The 24,301-nt window shown below is 40.6% G+C and overlaps 1 protein-coding gene across 1 annotated transcript; it reads left to right on the top strand.

Annotated features, from left to right (window-relative positions):
- The first annotated feature begins 14,415 nt into the window (after positions 1-14,415).
- Positions 14,416-18,537, top strand: PPP1R3C (protein phosphatase 1 regulatory subunit 3C). Its single transcript, XM_018069157.2, has 2 exons — positions 14,416-14,455; positions 16,003-18,537. The coding sequence occupies exons 1-2, from the start codon at positions 14,442-14,444 to the stop codon at positions 16,946-16,948; spliced, it is 960 nt and encodes a 319-aa protein (XP_017924646.2). The 5' UTR covers positions 14,416-14,441; the 3' UTR covers positions 16,949-18,537.
- The last annotated feature ends 5,764 nt before the right edge of the window (positions 18,538-24,301 follow it).

The raw sequence follows: 24,301 nt of genomic DNA, 5'->3' as shown, positions 1-24,301 counted from the left end.
CAGTAACACCAGCTTCTGGGGGAGAACTGGTTTGCTTTTAGCAGAGACCTCACGGAGTCCTGTAGGTGTAGGCCACCTTGGCTAAAAACTGAACCAGTTATTTTTTCCCCAGGTGGCCCAGTTTTGGTTAGCAAAGTATTGTAATATTTGGAGTAGTCATATTGACTTGCATAGAGGGACCTGCATATGGGAAGTTCAGTAGCATACCTAAATGCTTTGCTAAGTGAGCTGCCAGTCCCTTTAGAACTGGAGAAGAATCTGAAGGCTTTGCTTCTGTCCTGGCAGAAGAGAGAGAAATAAATAAATCTTACAATAGATTCCCTTAGCTAACATTCCTCAGTACTGTTTTATTTATCTCTGGACAGATTTATAACATACTTTGATGCTGAGCTCATAACATTCTTAAAAGGAATATTTAATGTCTCTGAAGAGAAGAAACCTTTTGTGTAAGAAATCAGAGACATGCTTCACAATAGTGAGAAATGAAACAAGTATTCATGCTACTTGCATTGCTCAAAAAAGATGTGGGAAACCATAGTGGTTAAACTGAAACTGTACTAAGGGCTACCCCGAGACCACTCCCTAAAGTAACAACCTTGTCTGTTGGAAGCACAGGCTAAGACATTGTGTGAGCTGGTCCCTCACAATGCTGAGACTCCAGCACCTGGGGCCACTGAGGCTGCAGGCAACTTGTGAGGCAGCAGGATGGATGGAAGATGGACAGGGAGCACAATACTAATGTACATACAGCTGTCTTGTCTTTTTTATGGAGGTAATTACCCTGTTGGGATGGTAGAAGAGTTCACTGTAGGAATGGTAGGAGTTAATTTAAGAGTGAAGGATGAGTTAAGTAGAAGCAGATGTGCTGCAAAGTGATATTTGAACCACCCAAATAGTTCTATCAGCAAAATGGAGTAGTCATGACCTTATTATTATTACTCTAATCAGAAATGTGTGAACTCCAAGCTATGCTCCCACACAGGTCAAGCTCATAGTGTTACTTTAGATAGAGATCTGAATGTATGGACAGAAGTCAGCTTGGCACAACACTGAAACTCATCCTTTAGGAAAGAAGCCTAAGGGACTGGATTTTACCTTTAGTTACTGATCTACTTCAGAAATACACTTTGTCTTCACGAGGAAACAAGGAGTCCAAGATTGTCTGTTTGTATTTTGAAATTTCCTGGTTACCCATTTTTTTAATTTCTAAGTTACACTTTGTCCAAATACTTTAGTCAGAGGATTTAGTGAGTTATTTTTTCTTTTGGGCAAACTGCCAGTGTCCTCTTTTAAACCACTGCTTCTGCTTTAGCTGATGCCAGCACAAATGTGAAGGCTTAGGTGACTTCATACTCTCTGGACAGGGCTTCCAAACTTAAAAGTATGTCAAAGCTTTATATAGCCCCTCTGTATCTATATTGGGAGGAGTTGTGTGAAGCAGATAGGTACGTAGTCATTGCGAGTACTGGCAAATTCTACTGCTTTTTTTACTTTTGATGCCAAGCACTGATAAATCTTGGAACACAGCTGCTGCCATTTGGAAACCCTGCCTTCTATCTGTTGTTCAGGGAAAAAGAAGTTGAGTGAAGAGAAACCACCATAAACATCATGTGCATTATGTGTCAAAAAGTTTCACAGTGAAAGACTTTGGTTTTTCAGGCCAAAATGGTGCTTTTGTTATGCTAAATACTGCCTTAGAAATATGGCTAACAAATTACCTTGTAATTCTACAAAACCAGGCTATTTTGTACCTTGCAAAACGCTGAGGCACTTAAAGTTACTAAATGAAACCATTAGCATAAATATTAACCAAAAATCCGAAACAATAAAAAACTGCATATAAAAGAAGTCTAAAAATTGTTGAGATTTTGGGAGGGAGGTAGATATTTTCACTAGTGAGTGACAATGATCTGCACTTTGAGGCTTCTTAATAGGAAAACTTATATTGCTTCTCTTGTAGGAAAAACTATGTTTGGGAAAAAAAAACCCAACAAACCAAACCCAAGCAATAAGAAGAGAAAGACCTTCCATGATTTCTTAGTATCTTGACTAGTGTTCATTTCACATTCTGCCTTTCAATTCAGGGGTCTCTAAACAGCTTATTAACTAGCAATTTTACTGTCAGCTATTGGAAGGCTTTAAATGATCAAGTGATTAACAAGGGAAAATATGACAGAGGTAAGAGAATTGGGTTTTCTGTCTGAAGCTTAGCTTGGGCCAGTTGTATTGTGCTGTGTGCAAACAACAACTTGACATGGGCATTGACATTCTAGGCTAAATTCAGAAGGAATTCAAAGCAAGGCCACAGTGACCTGCAGGGATTTATTTTATCCTTTGCTATGTGCCTTTTACTACCTTATATCACTCTCCCAAGTTTATTTATATGAAATTAACATCCTCCTATTTTTAAGTTACTTCTGAATATGGCATAGAGCCCTCCCTTTAAAAGATACATTAATAGTTGTGCATTTGTGCTGCCAAATCTGCACGTGTTTGCAACAGATCCATTGACATACTAACCTTGCTTTTGCACCTGGTGTGTTAGCATATGGTAGGACTAATAGCACTGTTACAGTGAGGCACTGCTTTGGAGCTCACCTTTTAAGATGCCTCTCAGCTGCAACTGAGACCATGTCTGGTCTTAGTCATTTTTCAGGACAAAAGAGTTCATCTGAAGTCCTGCTGTGTCTGCAGCAAACCTCTGACATGACCCAAAATGAATTAGGACTCACTGAATCAATTCTTGACTGTCTTTGTTAGCTACACATGAGAGGAGGCAAGGATGGATCTGATCCCTTCCCATGGTGTCTTCTGGGCAAGAAGGGCAGATTGAGCCTTCTGCTGTATTCCCTTCTGTTACCTGCCTTACCTCAGTTGAGTGATGAGTTTTCCACTGTGGAGAGTTCAGCCTCGAGGCTGGCACACAGCAGCTAGACACTCTTGTGACTAGCACAGCTCCTCTAACTGCAGGGACAAAAAAAAAAAAAGAGAGAGGAAGAGGAATGGGATGTCAGGAAAAAATGTGCCTCTTAAAATGTCACACACCATTTTAGCTGTCACCTTTTCCTAACATCTGTGTTGCATCTCCTGAGGCACATGGCAAAGGAAACAGAGCGAAGGAAGGGTAGTGGCTAGCATCACCTCTGAATTAGAGACCTTGTGCTTAGCACTGCTCAAGGACACTGAAAGTCTGGTTTTTTTAGTTTTGATTTTTTTTTTTTAAATAAAGACCAAGATTGAATTTCTATTAAAGTAATGATGTTTAGATAAAATCAAATGTGCCTACAAAACACTTAGCCGCAGGGAAAATATAGAACTTATGAAGACTTCAAATATCCCTTCATATTTAGACAATGTATTTAAATAAAAAGATTTTTGCTTAGTTTTTTCTTGGCACATGTTACATTTAAATTATGACCTATGCGATGGGGGAAAAGGATCAACATGAACTGGAAGTGTTCCCTTATGCTTCCCAAGGAAAGTGTAGGACTCCACAAAAAAGTGCCATGTCAGTAGCCATTTCAGGGCTCTGCATAGAGACAGAAGAAAGCCTCTGAGATATGGAGCCTCTAGCTCGACTTGTTTCCTAGCCTGACATCCTTTTTTTTCCAGCATGATTTCCTCCTGCTCTCTGCCTCCTACTCCATGTTAGAACCAATTTAATAGGTAATTCCAGACATTCCTACTCAAAAGTATCCCCCAGCAGGAAATCAGTGCCCTATTTTTCAGATTTTAAAAAAGCAAGCAAACTAAGTGTTTTTTTCAGAATGTATGCTCATATCTCTCCTATCCACTCTATATGCATGGATAAACTTTTGCATCAGCCATCCTATCATCTACCTTCTGGGCTAGGCTACCAAAGGCAAATTTAAAGTGGATGAGTAATCAATTATCTGCAAGAATGAAGTCTCAATGGCTAATTGAACTCCTCTCCTCATAAGACTTAAAAAGGAAGAAAACTGGTTTTAGATATGATGCTATGTATCAGCAATGGAGTTTTAGTAGTAATTAAAACATTGTATGACATAACAGTGGCTCAAAGAATTCTATGGTAGTTTGCCTACAGGTTCTTGAAGCGTATATAGTATGGTATATCCAAAGTCATGTTTCCCTCCTGCTAGAAAGTCTTGTTCTAATTCCTTGTTTCAGATCTTTGGCCATCTGCTACTTTTGATAAAGCATGGAAACATCACCATTCAGCTGTTAAAACTTATACCAGTATGAATCTGCAGGGAAAGCAGATTTGCTCAGCTGATCTGCTGAACCACTCTTTTTTCTGTAAACAACACAGACAGATGAAATAAATGTTAGGCAACACTTCTTGAAACTATCATAGTTTTTTATGGTGTTTCTTTTCAGCATTGCAACAGATTTAAGTTGCTTTTTGCCATTCAATCTGATTAAATTATACTGGTACTGAAGTACAGAAATCCACATATTCAAAGGAACCCTGTGCTCCATTAAATTTTTGCAAACTATTGTGGCTGTGGGGATGATGCACAGTGAAAGTATAATTGTCTCCAAACTCAGAACACATCCCACTGAATGGCTTTCTAAGCATCCCCTTGCCCCATCAAGAAAAGACTGGTAGTAGGAGTTTCAAGTGGGAGTTTCCACCCTTGTTATTAGCTGCACTGTAAGGGTTACACACTGTGTGGTAACATTGTTCAGGGAAAGATTTTCAGGAGTATAATTACTCTTTCAAGTTCATATGGATAAAGAAAGGAAATGATTCTTAGAACAGAGGACCTCAAAGACCCATGAAAGCGAGAGAATGTATCTCTATAGACTTAGCTGAGAACGTATCATTAGAAATGTCAGCCAGAGAATCATGGCAGGAACCTTCTATATTTATGTGGTAAGATGTTATTCATCACTTCACAAACAGTTTGATGTGCTTACACTAGAATAGCCCTTGTGTTTTCAGAAAATCTACAATTTCATTAGGCACAGTTGTTTCTAATCAACATGGCATCCAACTGTAATAGGTTTATACAGTTTAAACAAACCAGAGATTAATGTTTTCTTTTGATAAAAAATGGTAGAAAGGAGGTTTTCTAATTTTGGCAGACTGATGTAAAAAGAAAAAAAAAAAAAAAGAAATGTCTGAGTCCAGGAAGCTCCCTGTCCTGGATAGAATGACTTTTACCTGCAAGAAGGATTAATTTGCCTTCATTTTTGTATATGGCTATCATAAAAACCAGGGGAGGAGCACGAGCCTGGAATGCAATTTACAAAAGCTATGGTGTGCTACAGACTATATTATGTATTTTGAAAGTTCTATCTGCTGTTTAAAAACACAGAGGACAAAACTAGTGCTAGATTGCCTGTAAAGGTGATAACAAGGAATGGTAGAAGTAGAGCATACTAGAAGACACATTACATACTGATGAGTCTAAGTCTGATCTAGACCTTTTGATTTAGAACAAGATCAATGACAGAAAGCAGTGTCATGCTCCTGTGCAAGCATCTGAGAAGATGATTTGACAATAATCAAGCATGCGTTTAGACTTGCGAAGCCTTAGGAGGTAGCATGTGTATCAGCATTCTTGGGTTTTGGATAAACAGATAATGAATCATCACTTCTCTTCCTCTATCTGTACTTATATTGTGTTACATAAAAGGGCCAGGCATACTATTTTATTTTCTGGTATTATACCTGCAGGGCATTCTTAACCTGATTTTGGAGCTAGCAGTCCTGGTAATAGGACTGCTAAATTTCTAAAACAGACATTCCATTGACCAACACCCCATCCTGCTTTCAACATTGCTGTGCTATGACTAGCAAAGAAGTTTCTCCTTAAATACCTTCTTCATGGGATATTCAAATACAGACTGTATAAATTATGAATATGGCTATTATCTGGAGAATCCCAATGTGTAATACATGATGCCAGTAATAAAATGGATACATAATTTCTATGCTACCTGTTTTATACAGAGCTAGAATTTATTTTCTCTCACGCTCACTGTCTTTTTACTGCCCTGAGGAAAAAAGCTACCAGTGGAAGAACTTTTCTTTCCCCTTGGGGCACAGAGAGTTTAAAAAAGTTAGCAATCTGGGTTGGATGGAAAAAGATTTATTAACCTTCTATTTTGTAAATATTTTACTTTCCTCCCTTCCTTCACTTGCTCCCAAAGGACAGAACTACAACTTCCTCTCCCATAACACCCAGTTGATATGGTCAGGCCCTGGCTCAGGAGACAGCCTGCTCCTGCCCTGTCAGTAGGCTACAAACTGCCTTTACTGGACTCCAGAGAGATCCATGGGCCTCTCCTGTTAGAGCTGTGCAGTTTTGCACACATAAATATACTGAAGAGAAAATATACGGGCACAGGAAAGAGAATCAAGAACTTTAGGATGGGTTTTCCTTAGCCCAGGAGAAGGTTGTGAATGCCATGCCACTCATACCGTATGTTATTCTGTGTCCCATCTCATTCTCTGGGAAGAGATCCTTGATAGAACTCCTTGCTAAAGGCAAAACGGAAGATTGGGCTGGTTTGTTTGTTTAATGTTATGTTTCCAAGAAGCACTCTGTTGAACATTTATTCCTTTAAACATTAGAATTTTGTAACAAAGAAAAATTTCTAATTATCCCTGGTTAAGAGAAGCTTTTTCCTTTTTCCTAGTCTGGGAATAAAAACCAGAATTCCTTTTCCTTTCCAACACACTCAGTGCATTCTTCTTCAGATAAATGCCCTCAAATAACTCTTCATATCCTTAAATAGTACATTATGACTAGGAAATGTATATCAGTGTCACCAAGGTGAGATCTATGCCACTGCAGTAGAGCGCAGGCTAGAAGAAATTAGTGCATGGGCTCCGTTTTGCTCAGTGGACAAAGTTCATCCTGTTGCCTAGTTAACATAAAATGGTTAAAAAGAACTAGCCAGAAAGGCTATGTTGAGCAACCTTGAGTGGTTTGAAGCCAATTTTTACTAGTGTAGGAACAGCATGGTGGAAGAGCAGCTGTGATTTTTTGCATTGGATGGTTTTTTAAGGGGCTTTATAAAATAAAACTGAAAGGTTGCCATCATGAATGCTTAAGTGGGATGAGGTAAAGTAGTAATGAAAGTCTTAGTGGCTTTTACTAAGCTAGCTGGGCAATAAGGCTTGGGTAACAGATTAAGGGACATGAAGTGTGATCAAATGTAAATCAACAGCATGAGAAGTCACCCAACCAAAATTAATTAGAAGAAAAGATAGGAAGATGGAAATTGCAACATGTGTGGAAATAGAGTTGTGGAAAATCTTCAGAGGTAGTGTCAGAGCAAAAGCCTCAAACAGGTTTGAAGTTGGCCTGACTGTGATAGCAAGCAAAGCAAATGGTTTGTGTATCAGCATTTTGGAGAAAACTTTTTTTCAGTTTTAGAGGTAAGCGTGAACAGTGAACAGTGAACATTTGGAAGTGGAGGCAGATGTTATATCAAAAGTCCTGAGAGCCTGAGACTGCAATAGTCTATTTACAGAAGTGCAATATTCTTTTCCTAAACGACTGAAATCATATGAGAGCATGGAGTTGGAACCCCAAAACTACTGAGTTGGAACTACTGAGTTGGAACAAAGAGTGATTAAAGAAGACTCCCACAACCCACAAATAAAATGTACTTATTGTATGTCAAAATTCCAGTGAGATAAACTGCTGTTTCCCAAACAAACCAAACAGCCTTGAAGAGATTGCACCAACTTCTATGTACCAAACTGCACAGAGCCTTTGCCTCAGCAAACAAAGAAGTTCTGCTTGTATTTTGTGTATGAGAGAACACCATGGATCTGGTTTTAAGTCCTGAATTAAAGGCAAAGTGAAATGTTTATTCCCCTCCATGGGGCACATATGAGGTTGCATCTTGATGCCTCAGAGCTTTTGGGTTTTTTAATTTTTATAGATTTTAGAAGTAGATGTGTAGTGAATGCAGATTTTAATGTAGCTGTATTGTATCCCTTACCCTGTAGCATAATGTTTACACATACCCAACCCTACTATCCCATCTCATATCAATCCCTCAAAATTCTGTGAGCGTGTTCAGTCTTCTTTTCAAGGTAGAATTGTAGAAAAAAACCTTAAGGCCTGGACCAGAAGATATCACACAGCAACCTTCAAGCCCAGAACTTTGGAGGAGCTCCAAGGACCGTACATGCTTTGAAGAAGATGAAGATGAGGAAGAAGGTGTCCCAAACACCCCCAGACTCAATTCCCGAAGGGGCGTGTCAGGGAGTGGGAGGGGGCAGAACCAGGGGTGGACAGACCTGGGATTGGATGGACCTTATAAAATCATAAAACCACTGTCTGGGCGGGCGTGCAGGGTATGTATTCCTCTAGGCCTAAGGACTCATTAAAGCTCCTGCTCTCTTTATCTTATCTCCTACACTAAATTGGCCTGGAGGCTTTTTCTCTGCAGTCTTTTAGGCAACCTCTGGAGAACTGTGTTCAGTTTCAGGTCCCTCAATAAGAAAGCCTCATGGATTAACTGGGGTGAAGGCAGTGGAGGGTCACCAAGATGCTTAGCAGACTGGAATGTGCTGCAGAAGGTGAGGCTGAGAGAGCTGAGTTTGCTTAACTTGCAAAAGAAAAGGCTAAGTAACAGCAGGTCAGAGTGCAGCCTCCCACTACTAAGAGGGAATAGAGGAAGATGGAGCCAGACTTCCACTTGAGATGTACAGCAAAAGGAAAAGAGGCAGCTGTCACATTGCAGTAAAAGAATTCCAGACAGATAAATGGAAAAAATGACAAGAGGTGTTAAGCAATGCCACAGGTTGCCTAAGAAGCTGTGGACTCTCTGTACTTGACTTATTAAAAGCTCAGCTGGACAAGCAACCTGAGCAGCCAGATCTAACTTTGAACCTAGTCCTGTTTTGAGGAGGAGACTAGATTAGACGACCTCAAAAGGCCTTTTGCAACCTCTGTTATTCTATTACTGCAATTCTCCAGAGAAGCATGCAAGAGTATTCTCACTGATTTAAAACCATTTTTGAAGATTGCAAAACTTAATGCATATATGGAGCAAGGACATTTTGACAGTAAACCATCTGTATTCTGGGAAGCAGCATCCAAGAATAACCCAAAGAAACCAATTTATTGCAAATTTGGTATTTAGGCCACAAATCTCTCTACATCCAGGACAATAACTATTTCCCCTCCCATTGCAGGATGAAAGGGGACCAATGATGTTACAGCACTTGGATTAAAGAGCTTCATTCTTTCCAGCAAATCTAAAAATTAAATGAATCTCTGCATGAAATTTGACCCTTGTGAAACTGGAGAAATATACATATATATATATGTTATACATTCAAAAAAGGATAACTAGGTCAGATCCTAGGAAACTCAAATTTTTTGTCTTATGTAGTTAGAAATTAGACTAAATCTGAAAGATAAAAGATTCATTCATCTCTTAGACCAATACCATAGAGGAGAGCTTTTTCCTCACACAGAAAATCCAAGAAAAACTTGACACAGAATTTCACTGTACTGCTTTCCAAGCCCCATTCTTCCCATGTAATAGACAAGACAAAAAGAACCTTGTAAGACAACCTAAAATACAGGAATGGATCAAGTCTCTTGGGTGGCAGAACAAGAAAAAGAGTGTTATTCAGACCCTTCAAAGGCTTCTAAGCACTCTGGGTGAACATATTGCAGCTGTTAGCTGGGCCACTGTCAGATATAGCGATGCTTAATCAGGATGAAGGTTTTATTCAACATAAGTCTTACATGAATGGTAACCATATTGAGTAATCATGTGGCTCCTGCAAGTCTGTAGGGAATTGTGCACATTCGGATAAAGAAATCACATTTTTCTTTGAGAGATTGGAAAGAACAAGGATACTTCCCACATAGCTGATGGAAGTGTCTATTCAGCCAACATTTGCTTGTTCACACAGCATTAAACATAAACCAAATTGCACAAAGCAGCATTTCACTTACTGTTTTCTTTGGAAAAGACTAGTCATCAGCAGAGGTAATTCCTCCACCTGGGCCTAGGAAAAAGAATACAGAATAAACACTGATTATCTACACACAGCAAAATGATTTATATTTATGAAATGTTTGACCACAGAATATCAAGGTTCAACCTTCTTGGGTGTGTGGTTAAAAATAAAACCCACAAAAAATTGAGAAAAGGAATGTTGTAATATTGAAAAACTGTATTTCTTTCAAACATCTAGGAAAGCCTTTGCATTCTGAAAAACTGATCTATATATATAAGCCAGATTTATAATCATGTATAAAATATATGTATGTGTTTTGTTTTCTGCACTTTTGTGAAAAACTTCTTGGGAAGTTCAGGTTTATTCCAAGAGGGAATACCTACGTTCATGCTTTTCCTTCTTTCAGTTTGCTTTCCCTTTTCACTCTAAGTTGCAGCAATTTATACGTAATGTGGCATTGTCTTTATTTCATCTTACTATGTACTAGCAAAGCAATTATACTTGTAACAGGCTGCATTTTGCATAAAAGCTGTTTAAGGAATCTTGCTCAAAATATCCTGAATTTAATGTAATCACATTACATTAAATATTCGAGCAGCCTGAGATACATTTTCTTGCTTTTTCTATGTCACTTGTTTCAGAAAGCAATGCACTTCTCTTACACTTTACATTTCCAAAGTGATGACTCATCTACAATTGACTAATCTATCATTAATCAGTCTTAAAAAGCTTAGACATTTCAAATCAATTTCTAGCTTCTAATTCAGTCCAAAGCTTTCAGTTTCAAGGAATTTAAATGCCTCAGATTTAAATGTCTTTGAATTTAGCCTTACAAAGTTCCAAGAATGGCAAGAACTTGCACTGTTGACTGAGATGAAATGAGACCTAGACCCTCTGCCAATGCTCTATGAGTTAGACCTCTGTCCTGTTGCTGTAAGAAAACATAAAACCCATCCATCTTTGCATGTGTTTGGTTGCACATGCTTGCCCCTTCCTGTAGGGGATGGATGTGCAGTGGGGGCACTGCAATACTTTTTTCCAGACTTTTTGTGATTTACCTATTAACAAGTGATCACAATTTACAGATGTGTCGGTGAGGGGATCCCAACGGCTAGAGCATGTTAGGTCTGGTTGAACCATGAGAAATGGGCTAATAAAAATTCTAAGAATATAAAAAATATATTTCTTTCTCATATGGACTGTGCTAGTGATGAAGAAACACCTAAAACAATGACAGAGTTTCCCAGGACAAGTTTCCTTTCTATATATTCATAACTATCAGGAATTTTCAAAGTTCACCAAAGGGTTCTGAGAAGCAAGTAAAGAAAATAGTCTTCTGTTTAGACTAAATAAGGCTTCTGCTCACTGTATTTCATCAGATAAATCAGTGATTTCAAATTTTCAAAGGCTCACTGGCTCAACTGACCAGGCTTGCTATGTACCTCAATAATTACTATTTCCATCACAGTCACATTCATAGAAACTTGCAGCCAAACTAATTAGATAATACACATTTACAAAGATCAGTCTTAGTAGCAGACGGTAAATATTGAACAGAAGAGCTCAGTTCAAGGGAAAAAAAAAAAAGAAGGCTGCTGTAAACTTTGTGTGACAGAATTACCCCTGGGCCTGTCATTACCGCAGATATTCTTTAAATTCTTTAAAGCTCTGTCTCATTCACAGGTGTTGTGGGATGCTCTAGGAACAACATATGTGGATATATTCTTTGGCCTAGCAATTGATTTCAGTTTCAAGCCCAAAATCAAATCAAAAACTTCCCTATTGAATTGCACAGTCTAATTGCATTGAGCTGGCATTGCTCTCCCACCCAGCAAACAGCAACAATTTCTCAAGGGATGCAATCACTATGCAAGTGAAATGGCTATCTTTTTTTTCTCTCTGGACTTTTATGTGACCACTATAAATGTGGTCATGACTTAACTTTGCTCTAAGGAAATATTTGCTTATCTTTGCTTCAATACGCTTCAATTAAATGCTAAAGGCTATTCTACTCTTTCTATATCCTCAACTCCAACATATTTCCTTCCTTCCCTTCTGAAGCTGTGGGGAAAGACAGCAGGGAAGCAGAGCAACCTGAAAGTAATAAAGTCATTTAGAGTAAACCACAAAAACTTTGTTTAACTACTCAATTTCAGAACACAGACTGAAAAAAAAAGCAGCTCTTTCATTTTTAATAAAATGGCAAGAGCCAACAAACAGATGATCAGAGCAGCTCATTGCTGCCTGATAGCTGATAGAAAGGCATGATCACTCATTATCTGCTCTCAGAGCTGCTGATTGAAGGGTCTCTGTTAGTTCAGGCAAGTGAAGAACAGTGAGACCCAGAAAGGTATCTGCATATAAAAGCATTCACTTTGGAGCTAATACCACATATTTGTCTTTAAACAGAACAGTGTGAACTCAAGTGCCTGTTTGTCACCGAGCAACCTCAGTGAACTCCTTGCAAAATGAGCCTGTGCCTTACATTGCATCTGGATCATCTAGGCTGCAAACTGTTTTTAAAAATATACATTTAAGGTTTAGTGAAACTATGGTAGCTATAATAAAACTGTATTTACTATTGCTAACTTGTTGCAATTATTTTACTATATTGAATGTGCAACTTATTCAGGAAAAGACAAGGAACTAGTATGGGTGATCAGTTTGGGTTTCCTTGTTACAGAAGCAGTTGGAGGTACAACTCCCTATGATGGATCTTGATTTTATAATCAGCCCTGCCTCTTCCAGGAATATATTTCTGCCACTGTGCACTTAAAAATGTCAGAAAAGCTGAAATGCCACAAAATGCTGTCAAATGCATAGTAAGACAATGAATGTTTTTCCTCTGGTACTCCCATTTTAGCATTTTCCCATTTTCCTATTTGAAAGGTAAGACAGACAGATCTGCTGATGACAGAAGAGCTGCTGCAGAACCAAAGTATCTGGAAACCTGAGACCTCTATAAAAAGCACAGCTAGGGAATCATCACTGACAGGACAAACTGGTGTGCTAATTCAGACAACCCTATCAGTTTGCCTCGATTCAGGGATGCCTCCTCGGATGAGGAAAGAGTTCCCTGGCCCTGCACAGTGCTCTCTGCTTGTATTGGCAACTGGAAACTGGGGCACCAGTCCACGGCCATGAATGTGCTCCAGATTACCAATTAGGCACAAAGTTGCTGTATCCAGTCCATATTTACTGACTTGGGCAATGATCTCCACATGAAAGGCTCTGCATCTCAGTACTTTTTTTTTTTTGCTAAGCATATAACTTTAAATAATCTTTCATTATGTTTTCCAAGTCAGGCAAAACAGGTATTTTAACACAACAGGAGCAAAATATTTCATAGCAGCAAACAGTGCAATGAGCTACTACATAGTACCAGAAATATGTGTAGCAAAGCCTTGAAGTAACTCCTTTTGTGCAGGTTTCAAGCAGCTCTTATCTAATGCCTGCAGATAGTGTGATAGAGCAGCCTCAGCTGCTGCACGTGATCTCTGATAATGCAGCAGCCCAGCTAAATGGTGCTGTGGGGGAAGTTGCATGGACAAACATTCAAGTAGCACAGGCTCATAAAACTTCTCCAGAGTTATTAACTCATTTTTTATAATGGGTAAATAGAAGAGATTTGATAACTGCCAGCCATGTGCCCAGTCCTCCCTTATACCCATGGGAGGTGCTGGGCCTGGCTTACTGCTGCCAGGCAGGCTGCTGGAGCTGAAAGTATTTGTAGTTCCTCCTGAAGAAAAATTAAGCCTTTGCAACTAGTAAGGCTACTAGCAAGGCTTCCAACACACAGGTACTGTTTTCTAGCACTTTCTCTAGCAAATGATGAGAAAATATCATCTGTTTTTCAGGGGGAGCTGCAGTGACCAAAAGATAAGGTAAAGAAGAGGAAGAGTAATGGGAGCAGCAGGGATGCAACTCGAGAAGCACAGGACCAGGGAAGGTCGTCCTGAATAACTGGCACCAGGAAACAGAGCAGTATTTTCCAAAGCCTTGTCTGCATTGCCAGTTAGTGCTTCAGGCTTCATCTGTGTGACACTTAGTGTCATGTACTGTCACGAAAGGCAGGAACTTCAGTCACCAAGCAGCAGAGCTAAGAAACTGAAGTCTTACTGTCCTATGAATACTCTCATTATACGTACAGAGACAGCATACTGATCCATGTGCCATGCATCCATCAGCAGGAGCCTCTTTGGAGCCCCTGCCCTTCCGCAGCTCCGCAGCCGCCCTGCGGGGGCCTCGCTCCTGCCGTTCCCTAAAGGACGGGAGAACACGGCAGTGCCAGACCGGGGTGGGGGGAAGGAGAGGGACCCCGGGGGTGTGTAAGCACGAGGGTGGCACGGGCACCCCCGGCCCGGCCTGGACGCAGCGGCAGCATCCATCTCCCCCGCACGGCCCGCCCGGGCCGGGGCGCCCCTTGGCCGCGGGCCGCGGCCCGGCCCCATAAGGTCGGCGCCGGCGGGAGCGGCCCGCGTTAGCAGCGGCGGCGTGGCGGTGGCGCGGCCCCATGCACTGCACCAGGTAAGCGCCCGGCCCCGCTCCGCCCCGGCCGGGGCTGCGAGCGGAGCCGGCCCCGGGGAGCGCAGCGCCGAGGCTCCCTCTGCTCCGCGCCCCTCCGCCCCCGCGGGTCCCCTGAGCCCGGGCAGTGCCCCGCGGTGCTGTCCGACCCTTCCCTGGCTGCTCGGTGTTGCCTCCTCCAGCAGCCTTTCTCAGGTTGTGCCGTCGGCTTTTGCCTGCTTGGCTATTTTTTGTTATTTCGGGTTTTTTGGTTTGCGGTTTTTTTTTTTTTTTGACACTGCAAAAGCTCAGGAGCAGCGGGTCACCAAAGTTGCAGAGAGAGTATTTTTGAAACCCGAGTTCTTTTTCTATTAAAGCAAAGCAAAACTTCATTAGTTTGATTCGGGTACTCTCGAATCTCTACTACTTATTATGGCAAATACCTCCACAATAAAAAAAAAAAAAAAAAAAAAAGGAGGCGAGGCCAGCACAGATTCTACTTCGGTTTTGGCAGGGCTCTGGAATACCAGGGAGAACTCTGGGAAGCAGAAAGCTATTTTATTTAAGTGGCAAAGCCTCTGCCTTTCTATGACTCAACAAAATTCTGCATTTCCAGCAAGGACTGCATCCATTTCAGTAGGGATGTGCTGCCTTCGAAGCCCCTCTTTACAAATATTCAAGCTAACTGGCCTTGAATGGGCCATGTTCTTGCATAGTAATTGTGATATTCATCATCTCAGAGCATTATGAGTAAGCCTTTACAAATAAAGCTGTAGCATTCTTATTGAATACTTGCAGTAGGCTTTTGTCATGGTCTTTGGGGATTATCAAAAGTTGTTTTTAAGCCAATTCTTGAAGCATAAGGAGGTCTCTCCCCTCCTCCATTTTTTCCCCCTCTTCACTCAGCAGTCAACATTAACAGTGCAAAGAGCTGTATTACTTAGACCTGGGTTAATAGCTCATAGAAGATATTTCCAAAGGTGCTTTAGGATTTTTGTTCATTTGAGTTATTCAAAATAAATGTCTAAAACGTGGACTGACGGTTCAAAGCCACAGTGTGATGGTTCTGCTTCAAGGTACATAGAATCCCATTTGATGTTCTGATGGGATGGTCAGCTTGCTTAATATAGTGCTGTCTCTCTCCAGAGATGAAGCAGCTGATCCAGCTTGTTGGAATTTTAAGACCTGGGTTAGAGCCTCTAAGAGGGAAGCTAAAGTGGATGAGCACTTCCACTTTAACTGGATCTGTTTTACTGGTTACTAGAATGTTCTTTTTCCTGTATTTTCAAGGAAATATGTTCAATTAGCTGTCACTAAAATCTGTTTTTTAGAGGTTTGCATAAAGCAAAGATTTGAATTGAAGAAGTTCAGGATTGGCAAGAAATGACTGGCTAGTCTCACCCTAGTTCCTTAGGTAGAACTGTCAATTTTAATTTAGGCTGCATTGTTTAAAGCTGTGCAGAGACAAGGCCATGAATAATTAAGAGAGTGGATGAAGCAAATATGCATTCTTAAGAAGCTTCTTATCTGATGTAATTAGCAAAAACACAGGACATTATTATTTCTTTCAGAATGATCCAGGTCTTGGACCCGAGACCCTTGCCAAGCTCCATCATGCCTGTGGACATGGCCATGAGAATTTGCCTAGCCCATTCTCCACCACTGAAGAGCTTTCTCAGCCCTCTCGAGGACTGCCAAAGAAACAACTTTGTGAACAGACTCAAACCTCTCAGACCATGCCTGCATGTGAAACGTGACTCCAAGGATCAAGAGAACGACTGGAACCACTCGCCAGCCCGAGCCAAGAAACGAGTCGTGTTTGCAGACTCGAAGGGGCTGTCCCTGACGGCGATACACACCTTCTCTGAGTGCCAGGAGAACCCTGGATGGGATCTTCAGTTTGACCTCTTAGACATTGAGCACATAACATCTAACTTAAAACTGCACGAGGAGAAAAACTTGATTCTGGGTTTCCCTCAGCCCTCAGCTGACTACCTGGACTTCAGGAACCTCCTGCAGAAGAACCTGGTCTGCCTGGAGAACTGCGCCCTGCAAGAGAAGGTGCTGTCAGGCACTGTGAAAGTAAAAAACGTGAGCTTTGAGAAAAAGGTTCAGGTTCGAATTACTTTTGATACGTGGAAGACCTACAGGGATGTTGAGTGTGTGTACATGAACAATGTTTACAGCGATTCTGAAAACGATACCTTCTCATTTGCCATCGACTTGCCTGCTGCCATTTCCTCTGAAGAGAAGATAGAGTTTTGCATTTCTTACCAAAGTGAAGGACATACCTTCTGGGACAATAACGAGGGTCAGAATTACAAGATTGTTCATGCAGAGTGGAAGCCTGATGGTGTTCAGACACCCTCGGCCAAGGAAGACTGTGTAGATCTTCAAACTCCAAAGAGAGGACAAGAGAGAGAGCCTGATCAGCTTGGCAGTCCGAGGCTGTCCAGTGGCCTCTTTCCCCAGTGGCAGAGTTTGGGTCGGATTGAAAATTCATCACCATATTGGTGATCCATAATACCAAGGACTTGTTCTTCCATTTGGCAACAGAACAGCATTAGTTTTCTGGTTCACATACTACATGATGAAATCACCTGGCAGGTTTTGTTTGCTGTCTGAAGAAATCCAAATTCACTAGTCTGTGGGACTTGTTAAACCATATTATGCTACTGAAGTTCTTAGCCAAACCTTATCCTTGGAAGGAAAGAAAACCGAGATAAAACACACGCGTATGCCACCTAGTATAGGAATAGCATGCCCGTATCTCCAGTATATGCTGCTTTCTTTCTGTTGTCAGGTCTCCTGGGTCACTCTAGGGGAGAGACTTGCAAAGTAGTATGGAAGGCAATGGTATGTTAGCAAGCTGTAATAACTGTATGCGTGAGAGTATGTGTGTGTGTACAGGGCTGTTATATTAACAGAATGTCACAATTCACATTGCACCTATTAGGAGTGCAGTAGATGCTGTCAAGAGACTTGCTATGAGCCTCTATGTGCTTGTAGCAGAGGCAGGTAGGGATGCATTGCAAAGATTTGTGGCTTCAATATAGGTTAAGAAACTTGGACAGGATAATGGAGAAGTAAGAAAAGAGGAAGAGGTAGAATGTGCTGTATAACTTGGAGATGTGCAATGTTCTAATTGCTTCTTTCCAAAGCTGTTTTTCTAAATCCCAGGGGAAGTTCTAGGAGATAAAAAGACTAAAGAAAATAAAGCAAAGTGAGTGGTGGAAGTGACTATGACTTTGAGAAGATGTCTATCCTCACTGGCTTTGAGAATGCCTTGCATTTGATAACAAATCTAACCTTGACTTCATCATCCTACTCACTTAGCAGACAGATGGTTACCTTTTAATGTTAAAAAAAAAAAAGTGCTTTTAAAAAAAATTTTCAAGCCACCCTAATATGCCAGAAATGGGGTCAGGTGACAAAATAGCAATTTGTAAATTTCTTGATCTGTAGCAGCATTAGGTGCTTCTATTCATCACCTGATCTAATCTTACAGCATCTGATGTTTGAGTATCCTACTCCCAATTGCAACGTTAGCAATGACTTTTCACAAGTGCATAACATAGGCAAGGTCCTTCATATTGAAGACAGTGAATTTAGTTGCACTTTGTGAAAACTAATTTCTTTTAAAGAGCAAGGCTGCTACTAGTTTTTTCTAGGCTGAATATAGGCTTGCACATAGAAAACTGTTCTATTTTACCTCATTTTTGAAGTTTTTTTTTTAGACTTCAATAAACTAATATATATTTTGTATCCATATGCTTATAATTTAGCTTTCTGAGCTGTCAAACTGTAAAGGTGATCTGTGTTTCATGCAAGACTTGTCTGAGAAATTGTCCAACACATGCTCAGCGGGTGTGAATATTGGCACACCTTTTAGCTGTACAGAAATGGTGTTAACATCAAAATATAAATCACATTTTTGTCCACAGCTAAGAAGTATAATATCCTGAGTGTGAAGCTATTTGCAGTGCAGTGAGATGATAATTACTAAGGTGAAATAAATCTCCTCCACTAATTGCACTTTTCCGCTATGTAATCCTTGCTGTTATGTGTGAACTAGCCATTTTAAGAATAAACTTTATTTTGATATACCTGGTTCTCTCTTTGTCAGTATTTTCTCAACTTCTGTAAAACAACTCAGTTGTGATACACGGTACAACCACTTCTGTACCATGGGATATGCTAAAGCTGGCTATGGTATGGCATCTCAGGTCAGAAGCTGGCATTACCCTGAAGACAAAATCCTTCACTAAAAGAGAGGTCACTAAATGAGAGATAAGTGGCAAGTTGTGCCACTTAAAAAAACCCCACTGTATCTCACTAAATTTAACTTGAGTATTTTTGTTTGACAGATTCTGTCAGGGATCTTGCTATGCTGTGGGCAAGACTGGCAGGAGTCTGTCTTAATCTGATGGCCAGACTTACCTGCTGAGCTATAGCATACTTGGTGCTTGGATCGATGAATCTAGACAGCAGCACTTAATGCTTTCTGGCTTGCTTTCACCTTAGCTTGACTAGTTATGCTGCTGCTTGGGACATTGAGAGGTTGAATTTTCTCCTCTTGTATGCAGGAATCCAGCAGAACTGCCATCAGTACCAAAAATCTCCCTGCAAAATGAGGTGTCTGTCTCTGAGCCAGCCGTTCACTGTTGCCCCTGCACCATGGGCCTAACCTCACAGTCACTTAGAATGGAGACAAGGGTGCATAGTTTCCAAGGGCCCTAGTCCCCTGGGGGGGCTGGCAGAGGGTTTTGATATATCCCTGATTCTCTTTCATGGCAACTTTGAGCAGCACAGAGTCAGAAGAGGCTAACCAGCACGGGTTGCACACCAGCTACTTCATGGGGGATTTCTCAGTACAGTAACTCAGAGACAAGATGCAGTTTAATTCAATCTGTTGTACACAAAATCAAGGGTTTCCCAGCAAGAGATCTAGCTTTAATTATGGAAAAGCAATTCCCAAAAGGCAGAAGACATAGAGCTAACAGCATTTTGCTGACCTGAGGAATGAATTTAGAGCTTCCACATTGCAAAGCCTGCACTGAATGCAGAGCCCTCCTTTCCCCAACACTATCTACCAGTCTCAAACTCTACTATGTACTACACTGGGTCTTACTGCTCAGGAGCTCTTATGATACATACTGCAGCACCAGCTCCCTGCTCTAGAAAAAAGTGAACTGAAGAGAGATTTGTAACTTAAGTGGTTTGAAGGCTCCTCTGCCTTAATGTGGAACTTTACTTCAGTGAACCAGATGCCAGGCTACTGGTTAGAGCAGAAGCCTTCCAGCATGAGAGGTAGCTTTTCTTAGCCTCCAGCTGGGTTTTGTGACCAGCCAGCCCAACTGTCTGCCTGACACATAAATCACTTAAAAATACCAGGAGACAAGTTCCTTTGACCAAGCCTTGGCATTAAGCCAGGTTCTTTGCCAAGATGCCTTGCAAGGTTTTACTTGCCCAGCAGACAGTCAATGTAGTGTTGCTCTGCAGCTCCAAAGCCCTCCCTCAGCTGAGAGGGTAAAGGATTTCTCCTTTTTCCCCTCCTTACCAAAGCAACACAGTTTCACTCCTTCCTCTTTTAAAACAGAGCTAGTGTTTAACACTAAAGCTTGCATCCATCAAAATGGTAACAGGCTTCTAGAGAAAACTAAGGTATATTAACTGAAAAAAATATTCATCTTACAAATGTATTTATCAGACATGGATAAAGACATCACCACTGGAAAACTGTTTTAGCATCTTAGAAATCTGCCCTTTCAAACACAGCCATTCCAAAAACTGGAGGTATAAAGCAGATGTGGTCCTTGAAACACAGCTTGCAACCTATGGTATCATCTCATTCTCTTAGGAATTTGCTTTTTCAGCTGGATTGTAGGTTTGTATTTCCACCACTAATATGACAGAGTGAATGACTGGATTCACTCCTATAGCTCTGCAGGTCTGGCTTTCAGTTTTAGCCTATGGGTGGCACAGTACTTACAGACTTTATTCTTCAAACATGAGTGTTTCAAGTTGGGTTCCTAATAGCTGTACTCGCTTTTGGAAAGCTAGATCTAGTTTTTCCATGCAAAATTAAATTAAAATTTTATATGAATAAAGATCTGTCACCCTGGAAGATCAGTGTATGAACATTTCCTGAGAACATAATTAGAATTTTCACAGGCAATTAGTGAATGTCTTTTTCTGTAGTTATATATAGCTAAGCAAATTACCATGATTTATATGGTAAATCTGGTATATTAGTGGTAATGTGGTAGATGCTACAGTATTAAATAGACATAAAGCTACAACTCACATCCCTTTCAGACACTTCTGAGCTTTAAAATCAAATGTAATCCAGAATAAAATGTTGCAGTGAGGCAAAATAAAAGAAGGTAAGGATGTGCTAAATCCTGTTAAGGGGTCTCTCCTGTTTCAAGAACCACCCGTACTTCAGCCTTTCCCGGCTGGCATTCACTTAACCTGTTCTTACAGCACTTCAGTGATGGAGGCCCCACAAGCTTTCTGATTAGTCTTTCCTTGTCTATTCTAAGAGTTTCCTGAGGTCTTAGCCTATCTGAAATTAAGTTCTCTAGTTTCTTGTTTTATTCCACATAGGGAAGAAGAAAAAACTATTTCTTTCTTTTTGCAATAGCCTGCAATGGCTTGAGAATAAAGAACAGCTTTCCCTCTTCTGCCCACATCCCTTCTCTAGGCTACATAACACATTTCATTAAAATTGATATTTTGACTTTCCATCCTTGTTTGGAAAGAACCTGTTAGACTTTTGGATTGTCCTTGATGCAGAAATATCCCTCCTGGCTATCTCTGACGAAAGCCTCATGGTGGGGTCCTCAACATCACCAGTGAAAGCTCAGCACAGCTCAGTACCTGTTTTTCATAGCTCAGCTGACTTCATCTGTCTCATACAATAAGGCCTGAGGAATGTATGGCTCATTTCTGCAGCACTCGATGGCCTGTCTGTGAAGCTTATGACAACCAGGCAGATTGAATCAGTGATGCACTTCACTGGCCATTTATTCTAAGGATGACATTATATACAATAAGTTGGCAACCAGAATTGATCCAGGGGAAACGAGTAAGTATCAAACAAGCAATCAAATGCAGTATAGCAGAAACTTTAAGGGTGCAAGAGAAAAAATTGATCTACAGTTTAATGTACTGTAAAAGAAATAAATGGGAAAGAATAAAATTAAAATTATTTGCTTTAGGGGTGTTATTGGGGAAATATCTCAGCTATCTCTTTATATTTCAGGTCATCATAGTATTTTATATGTTTTTGCAGCACCTTACTTTTAGGATAAACATGAAAGTGTGAGAAACAGAGTCTCGAGGTATAATAAATTTCCAAATTGGTAGTAGAAGCAAGCAGCACTGGGTGACAGAGGAATCTAGCTCCAAGACCTGCTACCCCGATACAGTGTATGTGTCTGGTACTTATTTCAGACATCCCATACATATTCATTACATCACATACATACACATTTTACATCGCTATTCCAGGTATTCAACATATGTTTCTTTTTACAGCTAAGACTAATTTGTTATCTCTACAACAAGTTATAAATTCATATATTTCTCGACAAAAGATGCCAGCGTTCTACTGACCTGACCTAGTTCGGCTATAATTGATGTCTAGGAGAGCATGGAAGGAGATGGTCTGTTTTATGTCTTTATGGGGGTGCAATTAAGTTCTACAATCCATTTGTTTCCTTCTTTCCTGAGGTTACATTAACTCATTTGTTTTCTATTTGTTTCCTTTACTGACACAAATTATGGCTTGTGTTTCTTACAAAAGTGTCTGTTGCTACACACTTGGCTGCAATGGGAGTGACATGGCAATTCCCCTCTCTTGCAGAAATGGTAAAACAACACAAAAACCTTCACACAGCAAAACTCATGCCCTAAATAGTCCACTCATCCCTGAATCACACACACAACTATAGTTAACCATAAAGTCAAATCTGTGAAGTTATAATGCCAAAAAGCAAGTATCTCTTTTTTTTTTTTCCCAAAAATGTCTCTTACTGATATCACTTTGAGAAAATATTTTACAGATTAATCCAGAGCATGCACCAAGTGTCATTAACTGAAATCAGGGAAAGGTCAGGATGAGGTGGGTTTTTTGGGCGTGGACTTTTGGTTTTGTATGTTTGTGGGTTTTAAATATTTTTCTTCACAAGGCTTTGTCTTTTTCTCCTGCTTTCCTACTCACAATCTCCCTCCAATTTTTCCTGGCTGGAGCTAATTCGACATTGAACCAGGAGACACACAGGTTCTCAAGGCATCCAGCTGCCTTACTTGAGCCCAACAGTTACAATAGAATTTATAGTGATATACAAAACCCCCCTCCTGCCAATGCTCCAACATAAAACTACAACACACCAAAAAAAGGAAAAAAACCAACCGAGCAAAACACCCAGCTATTGTTCTCAATTTAAAGCTAATTACACTCTGCAGGTCCATCAGGTCAGGTGTCAAGAATGTTGTGGTACAGCACAGACATCTTTGACTTGGCTCTGAGCACCATAGCAAATCCACTGACCCCAGGAAAACAGATCTGTCCATAAACTCAGAGTTCAGCCACAACCATTACCAGTCACCCCTCCTCTACCTGTAAGAAGATCAGGCCACTTACTGGTACAGCGCAGAAACACACAGGAGCTGCAGAGTTGGATAGGTAGAGTTAAAAGATAATTTTTGTGTTCAGGTGACAGTCATATGTCAAATATTGACACTCTTCAAACTCTCCATCTAGCAAGGGTGAGTGATGGAAGACCTCCTAACATTTTCTCCTCCACTTGCCTTGGAAGAGACAGCCTTCCACAGTCAGAACCAACCTATGGTCTCTGTGTCTGTAACTATCACCTCAGCAGCTGCACCACCAAAAGCATTTCCCTTTGCACTGCATTGGGAAGTCAAGAAATGTTAACTGCCCAGCCCTAGAGTTTCTTATTTTTCTATCAGGCTATAAAATCCTCCTTTTCTTACCTGACATACTCTTCCAAAAGACCGTGGGTATCTGAATTTCTGAACAATATCACTTTCAGAGGTCTGTCATTATTTTTGTTCAGGAAGGACACCAAGGCATTATATAATCTCAGTATACAGGATAAGTCTGTCCATGGAAAGAAGACCCCAGCAACTGAGATAGGAAGGTTAGGACCACTCACAGGTCCTAAGGACAAGAGCTAGGAACACTCCCACTAGAAAGAGGTGGAAATGATGCTTTAGAGACAGGTGTTATTGCTAAAGCAAATCTCCTTCAGGCCTGATGTCAGCCTGGGGGTGGAGGGTTAGAGCTGCACTAGCAGCACCTGAGAAAATGGGTGGTTACTTGATAAATAACTGAATTACATTCCTTCCCTTCCAAATCAAACCTTTACCGTGTTGGAGAAAAACAAAAGGGGTGTTTCACAGGCCCCTATCTTTGCATCCTAGGTGTACTGGGACCAGTTGCTCAACTTTTTGCATTGACTCATGTGAAAGCATAAGTCAAGTCACCACTGAAGAAGCAGCTGGGCCTGTGCTGGAGTAACAGTTGTGGGTACAGGTACAGTGTGTTTCTACTCAGCTGGAAGAGAGAGCCATCAGGCAATAGCTCAGTGATGAGTATGAGTGAAGAGTCTGCTCCTCTATTTCAAAATCCATGAGCAGATGCATACTGAAGAACTCAACTCTGATATTCATTCTAGCTAGTAATTAGAAAACCAGTATTTTTTTGTTTTCAGTGGATTGCAAATGTCAAGTATTATATTATTATTCTCAACATCAGTTACATAAATAACATTGCATTTTATTCTAGCCAGTGAAAAATATGCTTCTTCTTAAGTATAAAATGTCATACAAATGCTACAA

The sequence above is a fragment of the Manacus vitellinus genome, unplaced genomic scaffold (assembly GCF_001715985.3).
Source record: "Manacus vitellinus isolate BGI_N305 unplaced genomic scaffold, ASM171598v3 scaffold_15_pilon, whole genome shotgun sequence".
Taxonomy (NCBI): Eukaryota; Metazoa; Chordata; class Aves; order Passeriformes; family Pipridae; genus Manacus; species Manacus vitellinus.
The sequence above is the reverse complement of the archived record's forward strand: the minus strand, read 5'-3'. Positions and strand labels throughout refer to the sequence as shown.